We start from the raw sequence: 14959 nt of genomic DNA, 5'->3' as shown, positions 1-14959 counted from the left end.
TTTTGTTTTGGTTTGGTTTTTGGGGGGTGTTTTTTGTTTGTTTTGAGAGAGAGTGTGTGTAGGGGAGAGGGCAGAGGGAATGAGAACCTCAAGCAAACTCTGCTGAGTGCAGAGCCCAAGGTGGCGCTTGATCCCATGACCCTGAGATCATGAACTGAGCTGAAACCAAGACTCAGTCTCTTAATCAACTGAGCCATCCAGGCACCCCTAAGACTTTTCATAAGTATCATTAGCCTTTCCATCAGGCAAAAATGTTATGAATTTGTAACACCATTCAGTAGTATAAAAGATAGATTTTTTTACAAACAGTTCACAACCTAATTAAATATTAAAACTGTTTTTTTAAAAAGATTTCATTTATTTATTTGACAGAGAGAGAGAGATCACACGTAGGCAGAGAGGTGGTCATTGGGGGGGGGCAGGCTCCCTGCCAAACAGAGAGCCTGATGCAGGGCTCAATCTCAGGACCCTGAGATCATGACCTGAGCAGAAGGCAGAGGCTTAACCCACTGAGCCACCCAGGTGCCCTGAAACTGTTTTAAAAGCGCAAATAGCTGCACTTTTTTTGAGTATACGAGTTATGTATTCTCACTGAAAACATTCAGAAGATACAGTATGAGAGACTAAAACTCATCCTTGTAGTTATTTTTCTTCTATGTGCACATACATACACATACACTATCTCTAAACAGGAGCACAAGGAAAGAAAAAGGAGAAGGCACTGAAGACACACCAGTTAAAAGGGGACTTAAGGACTTCCTTAGCATAAAGTTTGAGATCTTTAGAGAAAATTATATATGTCTCCATTATATAATTTGTATATATATAATTTATATATATAAATATATAAAATATATCTCATACATACCATATATATAGTTATGTATATATATTATATATCTAAATACTGTATATATTATATATCCATTATATGTCTGTTGTATATGACTCCTTTATATGTATTTATTTTTTACTGTTTGTGTGTATATATACATATATATATATGTATATATACAGACACATCCTTCAAAGAGAACAAGGAATAAATGGAAGCATTTTAGTTATTACTAAGTTAAGAATCATGACTGGGTGGCTCGGTAGGTTAAGCACCTGCCTTCAACTCGGGTCATGATCCCGGGGCCCTGGGTCTGAGTCCTGAATCAGGTTCCCTGCTCAGTGGGGGGTCTGCTTCTCGCTCTCCCTCTGCTGCTCTTTTTATCTCTCTTTCAAATAAATAAATAATCTTTACAAACAAAGTTAAGGGTCATGATTAAGGCCCTGAGATTCCATAAAGGAGGAAAGGAAATATCTCAGAGAGTAAACTGAAATTACTCCCAAGAGGAAACTGGATCCATGAAACTGGTGAAAGGTGACCTAGAATTAAGAGAATGGCTTCAATATAAGTTGGGGTTCATAACCCTAAATGACTAGAACAAGTATAGAAGATATAGTGGCCAACATAATCAGAACAGGGATCACCAATTCCCACTGTGTCCCCAATCTGCAAGCCTTCCCTTTTCAGGAAGTAGCAGCAATGTCTGTCCAGATACTGTGGCCAAAATCTGGGAGTCATCAACTGATTGCTGTCCTTCCCTCATTATCTCAGACATTTACGTTTTCTCAACTGAGGCCTCAGACAATGACATCATAGAACAGAACTGCTGTACCCTCTCTGAATTCCAGCTTTATAAAAGCCATGAACATAATTTAATGGATGCTGCTCCACACTACACTATATATAGTATATACAATGGTAGATGACCAGAACATATTCTATTCATTTATTCTTCATTTAAATCCATCCTTCATCACTATTTCATTTTCCACATTGTTTTTGTTCAATTCCCATTCCATCTTTCATAATCTTGTTTTGTATTTCATTCCATCTTTTAATGTTATTTTAAAATTTATAATATGCATTTCATAGTCAATTCATTTCAAGCCATTGTGTATTTTATTCCATTTTGTAGTTTTTCCCATTTCAACTCGAATTTCCTTCTATTTGCTATTTTGTTTCACCCGATATTCCATTCCATTTTTTTAAAAAGATTTTACTTATTTGACAGAGAGAGACACACAGAGAGAGGGAACATAAGCAGGGGGAGCAGGAGAGCAAGAAACAGGCTTCCCGCCGAGCAGGGAGCCCAATGTGGGCCTGGATCCCAGGATGCTGGGATCATGACCTGAGCCGAAGGCAGCCACTTAATGACTGAGCCACCTAGGGGCCCTCCATTCCATTTTTCATATAACAATATATTTGTCTTTCATTCCATATGCTATATTTATTTCTGTTGTGCATTCCACTCCTTTTCCCCATTATACTTCATTCAATCTCCATCCCATTCAATTTCCCATTTCACCTCCACTGCAGTCAGTCTCCACTTCATCCCATTCTGCATTCCCTTTCAAATCCATTTTCCATTCCACATTATTTAACATTCCAAATACCATATTCCATTCTATTCTGAGTTGTTTCAGTCCCGTTACTCATCCATCCCACTAAGTATCCCATTCCATTCTGCCAAAATTGCTATAACAGCAACTTTCAGGAAAATCAGTTATCAATATTTTTATCAAAGGATTACAGATGTGCATGGTCGGTATTAAGAATTTTCTAGGAACTTATCCACAGTGAGGTTATATTTGAAACTATGAATAATTTTTAGCAAAAAGGATATGCCTCACACTGATGTGTTTATAAAAAGTTGGGAACGTGCTGATCAATACAGCAGTGTTTAAAAAATGTAAGCTTCCTCCATAAAAGGAATATTTTGCAGTTACACTGACCTTGTGGAACCATATTTATTGACATGGGAAGTGTGTTTTCTAGACCCAAAACACAGGTTACAAAATAGTACGTATGCATAAATAATTCCATTTTATGAAAAAGAACTATGAATTATTTAAGAATGGCCATTCTACCAAAAATGAAACATTTCTAATATTTTTCCCCAAGGGTATGTGGGAATTGAGGTTCTAGTTTTCCTACGTTAGGTTCTATGTGCTTTTCTGTTTTGGGTTCTGAGCATGCAGTAATAACTTTTATAATTATGATTACAGTGTCCAAATTATTAAACTTTAAGTCTGCATCACAGCATAATAGAGAGCCATAGCCAAGAATGGAGACTGGGTCAAACAAATTAATGTACATTCATCAGTGGATTACTATGCAGCCCATACAAATGATGATATATATTTAAGGACAGTGTTATCCTTAATTCAGGGCAACGCCAGCCCATGCCTCAGGAGATGAGGTAGGGGGAAACATGTTACATCAAAATCCCCCTCTGATACAAAGCAGTGCTGAAATCCCAAACCAAGACAGCAAGGGCCCCATCCATTTTCTTGATTTCAGGCAGCTTTCAAGACTCCAGTGCAGAGTCATCCAGATAACAGGGAAGAGTTCTGGGACGGTCTTTTCGAGTCAGACACAGGCCATGTCCTGTCGGGATCCAGGAGGGATACTTAGCTCAGCGGTTAACTCCTGTTGGCCAGTGTGGTATTTCTTTCAGGCCACTGCTTGAAAGTTTCACCATCAGAGTGGTGCTGACAAGCTAAACTGATTTGGGGTGACTCAAAGTGTTTATACAGAGAGCATCGCCACCCCTGCCTGACCCATGTATGGATGGGGGAATTCACATCATGGACCCAGCAGCAGCGGTCCACCGTACTGCAGAGCACACGGTCTGGTTTGGCGCCGAACGGAGCTAGGTTGGCTCGCTCCCTTTAAGACGAGAGTCACGTGACAACTGACTGACCAATCAGAAGCAAAAATCCAAGCAGGACACGCCCATCCTCCTCACTCCTTCCCCCGGAGTTCTACTCAGGCGGCGTCTGCAGCCACGCTCTCACAGCTCTGAGAGAGAATCTAGCATTATGGCCACTCCATCCTCCGACAAGAAAGCGCAGAAGCAACTGCAGGGTGAGGTGCCCGTAGGGCCGAAGAACGAGGTCGCTTCTGCCCCTGGTGACGCCCATGGGGTCAGCAACCCCGATCCTGGTGCCTCGGTCCCCTCGGTCTCGAGCGGTCTTTCTCCATCGGGTGGTGGCACCCCACACAGCGGCACAGCAGGTTCCTCTGCCTCCGCCCTGGCTGCTGTCGGCGCCATTTCGATCAACGGCGAGGGCCCGGGGCTGCCCTCCACAGCCCGTGTGCAGGAGAGGGAGTGTGCTGACCTCCAGGGTGGCCGCAGTCCCCACGCCGAACTGAGATGTGTGGTGCCCGGAGCGGGCCAAGGTCTCCAGGCCTTACACGAAGGTGGCGTGGGCGCCATGATGCAAGCCATGAGGGGAGTTGGCCAGGCCAGCGGGCCTCCGACCCTGCCCATGAGCCTGGGGAAAGGCCGTGGGAAGAAGCAGCTCAGCTGCAAGGAGGCTGCTCAGGCTCAGAAGCCTCCAGGGTGTCGCTGTCTGTTTCCTGGGCTTCTCGTGCCTCAGTGCCCCGTGCCTTCGCCGCCATCTTCTCCGGGGCCTCAGCCCAGAGGCCGTCGCCATTCTCGGGCTTCTCCATGGGGTCAGGCAGCCCAGCCAGGCCCTGCCCTCCGAAGTCAGGCCGGAGCACCAGGCCCAGCTCTCCGCAGTCAAGCAGCCAGACCAGGCCTCGTCCTCAACAGCCGCGCCACCCCTCTAGGCACTACCTTCGGTGGTCATGCTTCCGGGTTGGTCTCTGCTCTTCGCAGCCGTACATCGGCACCAGGCCCTTCTCGTCGCCGTGGTGTATCCGCGCCAGGCCCTGCTCATCGCCCCGGTGCTTCCGCGTCAGGCCCTGCTCTCCAGCGTCGCCGTGCATCCACGCCAGGCCCTGCTGTCCCTCGCCGCCATGTGCCTGTGTCGGGCCCTGCTTTCCGCAGGCGCCGCTGTAGTTCCGCGCCGGGCCCAGCTCTCCGCAGCCGCAGCCGTGCTTCCGCGCCGGGCCCAGCTCTCCGCAGCCGCCGCCGTGCTTCCGCGCCTGGCCCAGCTCTCCGCAGCCGCCGCCGTGCTTCCGCGCCGGGCCCAGCTTTCCGCAGCCACACATCCGCGCCAGGTTCTACTTACGGCAACCGTGCAGCTGCTCCGGGTCCTGCTTTCCACAACCGTGCTTCCAGTCGCCGTGCATCTAGGCTGGGCCCTGCTCTCAATAACCACGCCAGCCCACCGGGCCCTGCTCTCCGCAGCCGTGCATCGGGCTCAGGCCCTTACCTCCGAAGCCGAGCCAACCCTATAGGCCCTGCCCTCCGCAGTGGCTGCCCGACTTCGGGCTTTGTCCTCCGGAGCCGCACCATCGAAAGGTCATCCCCTAGAAGCCGCGCCTCTCTACCTGTGCCTACTAGCCTGAGTCCTCCTTCTTCCCCTGGGGTAGCCTTACGAAGGCTGGTCTGCCAGAGCAGCTCAAGCTCTCCTAATCCTGAGGTCCCAAGCGTTGATGCCCAGCCCCGTTGGCATGCAGTCCGTATGCGTGCCTCATCTCCCTCTCCTCCTGGTAGGCTCTTTCCTTTCCCTGAACAGCTGTGTGGTGAAAGCCCCTCCTCTTCCTCTTCTGCCTCCTCCTCCAGGCCTCCTGGCCAGAGCCCCTCCTCTTCCTCCTCCTCCTCCTCCTCTTCCTCTTCTTCTTCCTACTCTTCCTCCACTAATTTTTCTGGCCAGAGCACCTCTTCCCCTAAGTTTAGTGGTTTGGGCTCCATCTCCACTCCTAGTCCTGCGAGCCTGAGGCGTGCTTTGCTGCCAGAGCTTGATGCCCTGAGCCCTCTCTCTCCAGGAGAGGAGGCTGAAACAGGGAGCGTGCCTTCCTCCCCTATACCTCCAGTGGTGTGACAACCACAAAAGGAATTACCATGCACCCATTGGCCTGAAAGGGGGTGACTGCTCTGCAGTTAACCTTGGAGGTTTACAAGTGCTCTAGCTATTAACCAGCGTAATGAGAAATTTTGATGCTGTTGTTTGGAGAGGCAGTTTTAAAGCCTCTTTTCCCCATAACTTGACTACCTAGCACTTACTTGCTATTGGCCCCTGATTACAGGCCCACATTTTTCTGAAAAAAGGCCTGCCTTTGCCCCTGTGTTAAGATTTATCTTTTCCATGTTACCTTTGTATAATGAAATTTTTGAATGAATAAAATAAAAATGTTAACTTCATTTTTAAGATGTAGTTTTTTTATTGTCTAAAAAACATTACTCCTATATCTGATTTAGAGGATTAAAGAAAGTTGTTAGCATGCTAGCTGAGGTCTTGGGAAGAGAGAGGGAATGAAATCCTATTCCTATAGTCATTTATTTCTACTGTCTAAAATGCAGTTTTGTCCAGGAAATTCTCATTTATATGGTATATACCCTCTTACCATAGGTGATTTGCAAATTTAGTCAAGAAAAGGCAGCAGGGTTCAGCCGAAGGAGGGGTGAAGCAGGTATTCAGCGTCAGGAAAGAGAGCATGACACTGTGTGTGTGTAAAGAGAATATGACTGTGCGTGTGTGTGTGTGTGTGTAAAGAGAATATGATTGTGTGTGTGTGTGTGTGTGTGTGTCTGTTGGGGGGAATACTTCCTTCCCAGAAGGAGAAAAACAGCAGGATTCTGGAGTACAAAGGGGAAAGGTCTCAGTTTCTAGAGAAGGAAAAAAATTGTGTATTGGGAAAAGGGACTCATGAGATCTGTGTGGGGGAGAGAAAGGTCTGGGAGGGTGATTCAAGTTTAATGATACAATGTTATCATTAAATCTATATGTTAGATTTTTAGTGGGAAAAATGTGTTAATGGAGAATCTCAATTAAAAAATAATTGTGACTAACTTTGTAAGCAGGTATGTTAGGGGGTGTGTGGTGTGTGTGTGTGTGTGTGTGTGTGTGTGTGTAGATGTATTAGAGAACTGGATGGACACACACTACCATTCTGTGAACAGGATATATACTTTTTTGGAATAACTGATGGTGTGGTCTTTTATGTGCTACATTTTACACTGATATATTGCTAATTCTATAATGAAACTCAGCTATTTTTAAGGAAGTTGTGGAAACACAATGGGAGAACACAGTAAAGGAATGGAATGAAAAAAATAAACCAAATCAGTAAGGACCTCCCTCTACCTACTTTGCCATATTCCTCCTCTCTTTGCTTTTCTGATATATGGCTGATTCTGGCATAGACTTGGCCAGGAAGGGCCTTCCTCTTGGGCCCCACATTTTAGAGGTTACTGTCTAGTTATATTAGGACTACAGAGCTGGGAATCCACGGGGACAATGGTATGTGCCCAGCAGGTGCCAACACCCTGCAATTTTTATAGAAAATATTTTATATTTTTTAAAGATTTTATTTATTTATTAGAGAAAACAAGCAGGTAGAAGGGCAAAGGGAGAAGCAGGTTCCCAGATGAGCAGGCAGCTCCATCCTAGGACCCTGGGATCATGACCTGAGTTGAGGGCAGATGCTTAACTGACTGAGAAACCCAGGTGATCCTGTAGAAAATATTTTAGGTTCCCTCATTCCCCAAGGCTGCTTCTAGATTCTGTAAGGCTCTATTCTCCTAAGGAAGGGAGGTCTGGGCCTGTGGAATACATCCTCTTAGGTCCGAAGTGTTGCCAGGAGGCCACTATTTGTAAAAACGAAGGATATACAAAGCTTGATGGTGTAGGCTAAGGTGTTCTCAGAGTTGGCTATAAGACACCTCTTGGTGTGAAATAGCTGGCAATGGGAAGAGATCAAGGACATGGGCCAAAGGCCTTAATTTGTACTTTATCCACTGGAAATGTTAGTGACTGACCTGTATATATAATTACCTCTCGAGACCAGCCCCAGAGAACTAGAGACATCCAAGGATACTTTATTTAGGAAGCCATACCTTGTCCCTGGTGGTGGCTTTGACCACAAAACATCCCCAATTATCTCAGACATTGGGGGAAACATTAGTTTGGGTACTATCCCCGATTCCTTCCTGCACTGAGCCAGCATTTAGTGGGCTAAATCAGAGATACCACTACCATTCTGCATGCTAGTGTCTTAGTAGATAACTGGGCATTTGATGTGCTTGAGAGTGGACCTTAATCCAATGTCCTTAGCCCAAATCCACGGTACGAAAATTTGTATAGCCCCTCTTGACCATAGGCTCTTCTTCCTTCTTGTAATATTTGGTCTTTTTTTTTTTATTTTAAATGAACTTTTTTTGGATTTTAAATGAAGTTAAATGAACTCTTTTTTTTTTTTAAATTAAGTTCAGTTAACCAAAATACACATCATTAGTTTTTGATGTAATGTTCAATGATTCATTAGTTGCATATAACACTCAAGGCTCTTCACAACACATCCCCTCCTTAATACCCATCACCTAGTTATACCATCCCCCACTCCCTTTCTGAAACCCTCAGTTTGTTTCCCTGAGTCCAGAGGTCCTTCTAATACTCCCTCTTTATGGAGGTATCAAATGCCATCACACAGTAGACCTCTATACAGCAGAACATAAAGGATAGTTTTTTAAAAAGACTTTCTTTGAGGGAGAGAGAGAACGCATGTGCACATGAGGGGAATGTGGCAGGGAGGGCAGAGGGACAAGGAGAAGCAGGTTTCCTGCCTAGCAGGGAGCCCCATGTGGAAATTGTGTTCCTGGGGGATCCTGGGGGGTGCGCCTGGGGTGGGGGGAGATTTGTGCTCAGGAATCGGCATGTGGGGATCAATGGAGATCACCAGGGAGATTGTCCTGAGATCAGCGAGGGGATAAATCCCAGGACCCCAGATCACGACCTGAGCCAAAGGCAGATGCTTAACCAACTGAGACACCCAGACACCTGGTAAATGATAATTCTTAGATTTCCTATTACTTGACCTTGTGGCACCATTTGACACTATTGATCACTCTTTTCTTTGATGCAAGTTCTTCCTTAGTCTTTAAAGAGTGTTCTCTTTGTGTTCACCCCACTTTCTCCTAGACTGTTCTCATTTTCCACACCTCTAATTATTAGAATATCCAAGGCCCCCCTTTTTTTTTATCTCTACACATTTACTTCCTAGGAGATCCCATCTAGTCTCATGTCTTCAAATATTATTTTAAGCTGGTAAATCAAAATATTGTATATTCCCACCAATTCTCTTGTACTCCAGTCATGTATATCCAGCTGCATAACTGACTTTTCTATTTGAGATGTGTAAAAGGCATATCAAACTTCAGTAATAGGGAGTTCTGTCCGGTAGAGATAGAATGCTAGCCACACATGTAATTTACCATTTTCTACTAGCAAAATTTAAAAAATGTGTAAAGATACACATGACATTAATAGTTTACTTAATTCCATCTATACAAAATATTATTTCAACATGTATAAAAATTATTGAGATTTTATTTCCTTACTAAATCTTCAAAAGCTGGTATGTAATTTACACTTTCAGTATATCTCCATTCTGACAGCCACATTTCAAGTATTCACAATAGCTGCAAGTGTGGACATCTGTGTACAGCACAGTTTTAAACCTTCCATTTCCTTAGTCTCTCTTGTTCATTTCCTATTGAACTGTGATTCTACCTCCAGCAGTTTCTGATAATTGTGGGCTCCTGTCAAGAGAGGCCTGAGGTGTCCATTTTGAGAGTTCACATGCTTCTAGCACCTTTAGTGCCTCTTTTTTTTAAAGAAGATTTTATTTACTTGAGAGGGAGAGACAAGCAGAGATAGTGAGAGAGAGCACAAGCAAGGAGGAAAGAGAGAAGCAGGCTTCCCACTGGGCAGGATTTCCCGACATGGGACTCAATCCCAGGGTGCTAGGATCATGACCTGAGTGAGCCAAGGCAGATGCTTAACCGACTGAGCCACCCCACGTACCCTATCTTTAGTGCCTCGTGAGCTGGGCCCCTTGCACTTACCTGACATGAAAAGGGCAAAAACCCTGTGAGTCTCTGCTGCTTTTTGCTGAGTTAGTTTGTGGTTCTATTAGCAAGTTAGTCAGATGCTGTTCCATCACTTATTTCTCCTCCCGCACAGACACTAGTATCATGTAGGTAATATGACTATTGGTGATTTATCTTCATTTACTTGAATTTCATTTACTTGAATTTGAGGGTTTTAAGGGATGTCTTGTAACCTAGAATTTTTTTAAAGATTGTATTTGTCAGAGAGCGAGAGCGAGAGAGAGAGAATACAAGCAGGGCAAGTGGCAGGCAGAGGAAGGCTCCATGCTGAGCAAGGAACCCCGTGTAGGACCAATACCAAGACCCTGGGATCATGACCTGAGCCAAAGGAAGATGCTTAACTGACTGAGCCACATAGGTGTTCCTAGTAACCTAGATTTGCTGAAAATATTATCTGCACATTTTGCTTTTGCTCTCTAGTTGTACTGTTTTTCTGGTTTGGAGAGATTGAAAAACTATACAGCCAATGCTGCCACCATCTTCCCATAACCTCCACCAAGTGTCTTAAGCCACCTCCTCTTTAGGTGTTGCCCCAATGTCTGCTGATAACAATGTGTATAGTCAACCTTTTGGTAGCTCTCAAAGAACACAATCGGAATCAATCTGTACTAAACTGGAATAAAAGGAAAAAAGAACTTCATTTAAGAATCAGAACGAAAACCTAATGGGCATGTCACTAAAAATCTTGATAACTAAAGGAAATATTTTTGGGAACACATTTCAAAAGATTTTACTTTGTCATATTACTTTGTTGATTCACAAAACTGGCCCCTGTACTCAGAAGGCAAGGAGAAAGAGAAAGACCACACTCCAGATTGGTGGGTGGCAGCCTTAATAAGCAAGGGAACTTACATATAAGGCTTATCTTGGGCAGCTGTAAGATGAGTAAATCTCCTTACTTGCCCACAGGAATTTTAAGTTTATATAGAGGCCTGAACTGGGTTCAGTCACATACACTGACTGGATGGTCTTAACAGCACATTGTTCTCCAACGCTGCATTCTTGGAAATGGCTCCAGTTGTAGGAATAGTTGGCAAAACATACGATCTAAGGACAGAGGAGGGGGTGAGGAACCTCTGATTTCCTGGGACCATTCCATGTGTCGGCCAGTGGTCTCTTGATTACTTCCTCCAACATACTTATTCTTGAAGAACTCTGCAGATGACAAAAGATTGGAACAAGAAGTAGACAACTTTATTGCAGCAATTCTCACAACCTCCTGCAGTCAGAAAGCCTACATTTATTCCCATTTCACTGATATGGAAATTGATGCTCAGAGCAATTTTGTGACTCTTGAGATCTCTTTATTATTAGGGGTTTGTTCTGGTATCGGAATTCTTAGATTTGAATTCTGGCTTTCCTATTGACTCGTTGTGTGTTTCTGGACAAGTTAGTTAAGCTGGGATCCTAAATTTCCTCATTTGCCAATTAGGAATAATCTAAAAAATGCCTCCTAGATTGTTGTAAGGATTAAAATGGGTGATGAGTGTTAAGTGCTTCTAATGCTATATGGTACACAGTGAGTGACTGATAAAGACAATTCTTTAAAAAAAATGATTTTATTTATTTATTAGAGAGAGAGCATGAGAGGGAGAGAGAGATCACAAGCAGAGGGGAAGGGTAAAGGGAGAAGCAGACTCCTCACTAAGCAGGGAGCCTGAGTTGGGACTCAATTCCAGGACTCTGGGATCATGACCTGGGGCAAAGGCAGATGCTTAACTGACTGAGCCTCCCAGGTGCCCAAGATGGTTCTTACTCTGATTATGATCATGTACCCAGATATTTCTGACCCCTCTCCTCTTCCACCCACTCGTGCCCTCTCTGTCTCTCTAACAAATATATAAAATCTTTTAAAAATCAAATTAGCCATTTCTGCCTGCTGCTCCCCCTGCTTGTGTGCATTCTCTCTCTCTCTCTCTCTGACAAATAAATAAATAAATAAATCTTTAAAAAAAAGATACCTGAGTGGTTCAGTTGGTTAAGCGTCTGCCTTTGGCTCAGGCCATGATCCCAGAGTCCTGGGATTGAGTACCGCACTGGGCTCCGTGCTCAGTGGGGAGTCTGCTTCTCCCTCTGCCTGCCATTATCCCTGCTTGTGCTCTCTCTCTATCTGATAAATAAATGAATTATTGAAACAAAATCAAATTAGCCATTTGAAAAATGGGAAGGAAGGCAGCTATGCTCACCACTATACCACCAACGCGAAAAATGGGAAGGACAAATCATTATTGTACTCACTTAATAATATAAACACATTTCCACAGACTATTGAGCAACATTTTGCCAGCACTGGAAGTCACTGCATACAAATACAAAACACAAAGTGTTAAGTTTCCAAGGTACAAACTCTAGGAATTTCACAAATTTGAACTTTAAGTAGTTATATAAATGCTTATGAGGAGAGTAGTTTTCCTCCAGACATCATTGCATCTTAATCTATTTAATGGATGAATAGAATACACCTGAGGTTAACATTATTGACTGTAAGTTGCTTTGTGTACATTACATGGCATGCAGATATACCAGATAAGAATCATCATATATTTATATGTTAAGTACTGTTTTAACATTTATACACATACCTTTAATTCATGGAATAGCCCTAGGAAATATGTGCTTATGTTGAGCCCGTTTTTTTACAGATAAGGAAATTTAGGAACAGAGGCTACATAAGATGTAGTATGGAAGAAACACATGTTGAGTTTTGGACTCTGTCATGGTCCTATCCAAATTTATGAACTTCCTTCGTGATATAAACTGCATGATATGCTCCTATACAGAGTACTACTATTCTGCCAAGTGTAAAGTGATAGTTTAGACACATTCATCTGCTGTTGTTTATTATGAGAAGTAGTGTTGTTTTTGTGATGTGTAAAATTACTCTATCCACCAAAACTTCAAATGGAGGTAAAAAATTCCAGCTCAGACACATTAACTCAAAGATACATTAAAAATAAAAAAGTTATTTTGTTATAATTTATTATAACATTATTATTATTTAAGTTATAATTTGTTGTTCAGGGAAGATTAATCTACCTAGAATCAGAGCAGGAAGTCAGAGCAGCAACATCAATGGCCTCTGATTGAGAATTTCTGTGCCCTCTCTAGGATAATGAGAACATACAGCTTCCCTTTGTGTCCCCGCATCCAAGTGGTGTCCAATCTCCAGAAATCATGAACTGGCAAAAGGAAAGTGAAAGACTTATCTCAGGGTCCTGTATCACTCACAGCTGAGCTGAACTTTTACCTCAGGCTTCCACTGTGGTGTGGACCCAGGAAATACCAGAAAGACCTTCTTTCCCTGGAGTCTTTCCCTGAAAGTTACTTGCTGATCAACTACTATGCTGTATAGGCCTGGCTTTGTGGCATGTGACTGGAGCAGTTCCACAGACCCCTGCTTGGTTTAATGATGTCCTGCCACTGTCTTGAAATTCTTTGTTTTTTGAACAAGGGACCCCATATTTCATTTTGTACTATGCACTGTAAAATACATACCCAGTTCTAATACTATACTGAATAGATTTTTAAAGAATTTATGGGCAAGCAGCGTCCAAGAAATGTTGCCAGTGGTTGTGAGTTAAAACAGATGAAGTCAGGGCACTTGTGTAGCTCAGTCAGTTAAGCATCTACCTACAGATCAGGTCGTGATACCAGGGCCCTGGGACCCAGCCCTGCATCTGCATCCTTGGGCTCCTTGCTCAACAGGGAGTCTGCTTCTCTCTCTCTCTCCCTGCCCCTCCCCCTGTTCATGGTCTTGCGAAATCTCTCTTTCCCTCTCTCTCTCTCTCAAATGAACAAATAAGACATCTTTTTAAAAAAGTAAAACAGATGATGTCATTGTTGGGTCCCCCAATAATGGGTCTGTGATTAAAGGAGCGAGACTGATACAAAGCGAAAGTCAAGCAAAGCTTTATTTCACACCAAGCATCAAGAATCAAACCGACCGTCAAACAGACCGGTCAGGGCGGCCCCTTACAGAGAGGACGACCCCTTTCTGTTTCACAGGCTAACTTTTATAGAGCAAAGGCCATGTGGTTGGGCCTGGCCACACACAGGTGGCCAATGAAATTGTAACACACAGAGAAAGCTGCACAGTCATGCTAGGTGACCATTGAATTACAACTTACTCTAGTAGACATTTGAACCAGCCTATCACCTTGGTCAGAATTGGTGCCCAAAATGTGCCCAAAGGGCGGGGCCCATACTTCTTGGTAGCTAGGAGACAGTATGTGCCCCCACTGATTGAATACCTCCACCTGGCCTGACCCACCCTTGTATTTGGACTTCGTTACCTGGGACTGGTTTCCGGGACTTGTTTTTAAGTAAGTTCCCCTGGGGGAGGGGCAGAGTCAATTTAAGTTTTACAACAAAATGGCAGTTCAACCGGCGTGGGGCCACTCTGGCTAAATAGGCCCTTACAGTCATAACAGTGATCGCAGGGTTGTATTTAAGTGTATCCTTTTTTTTTTTTTTCTGATGCTTTGCCATCATGGGGTCCTGTTGACACTGAAGGGTACTGCCCCTTCCAGAGTTAACCCATTCCTAGAGAAAATGCTTCTTCAATACGCAAACCAGCCATTCTAAATCCAAACCTGTACCCAAACCACCTCCTTTATCAGGCTTTTATAGGGCTCTCTCACATTTGGGGCACCATTATTCTGTCCTAATCACCCAGAGGTCAGGTATCAGACAACTAAGGACAGCCTCTATGTCCCAAAGCCCACTGAAATCTGCTTATCCTGCCTTACCTGTTTCTTTCTGCAAAAACCATAATGGAGGCTCTTGCCCATGGCTTTGACTTCTCTCCTGACTGATGCTCATGCTTCCCTGTGCCCTTGCCTGGCATGGTGGGTCCCCTCCTCTTGGAAACTGTGAGCAACAGACTGTATTTCTAATGGCAATCATCTCTTGATCTGTTGGCCCCAATATACCCAAATGAAAATAAAACCTACATTTTAAAACAAGGGTAATATAAACTGCAGAGGGAACTGTAATTACATAGTCCTAGGTTTGAAAAATGACCACATGCTTGGTTTACTGTGTGGCTTTGAGCGAATTGCACAACTTTTTTGACCTTCAGTCACTTCATATGTAAATTGATT

General features: G+C 43.8%; 1 protein-coding gene across 1 annotated transcript; it reads left to right on the top strand.

Moving 5' to 3' along the window:
* Positions 1 to 3876: 3876 nt before the first annotated feature.
* LOC122896645 (EZH inhibitory protein) lies at positions 3877 to 5203 on the top strand. The gene is made up of 2 exons (XM_044234732.1): positions 3877 to 4630; positions 4680 to 5203. The coding sequence occupies exons 1-2, from the start codon at positions 3877 to 3879 to the stop codon at positions 5201 to 5203; spliced, it is 1278 nt and encodes a 425-aa protein (XP_044090667.1).
* Positions 5204 to 14959: the final 9756 nt, after the last annotated feature.

This window comes from Neovison vison, chromosome X (genome assembly GCF_020171115.1).
Source record: "Neovison vison isolate M4711 chromosome X, ASM_NN_V1, whole genome shotgun sequence".
Classification (NCBI taxonomy): Eukaryota; Metazoa; Chordata; class Mammalia; order Carnivora; family Mustelidae; genus Neogale; species Neogale vison.
The sequence above is the reverse complement of the archived record's forward strand: the minus strand, read 5'-3'. Positions and strand labels throughout refer to the sequence as shown.

Bases quoted from the DNA above. Each gene is read 5' to 3' on its own strand.
- LOC122896645 (XM_044234732.1), top strand. From the start codon at position 3,877: ATGGCCACTCCATCCTCCGACAAGAAAGCGCAGAAGCAACTGCAGGGT. The intron at 4,631-4,679 runs GCACTACCTTCG...TGCTCTTCGCAG, and splicing joins CAGCCGCGCCACCCCTCTAG to CCGTACATCGGCACCAGGCC.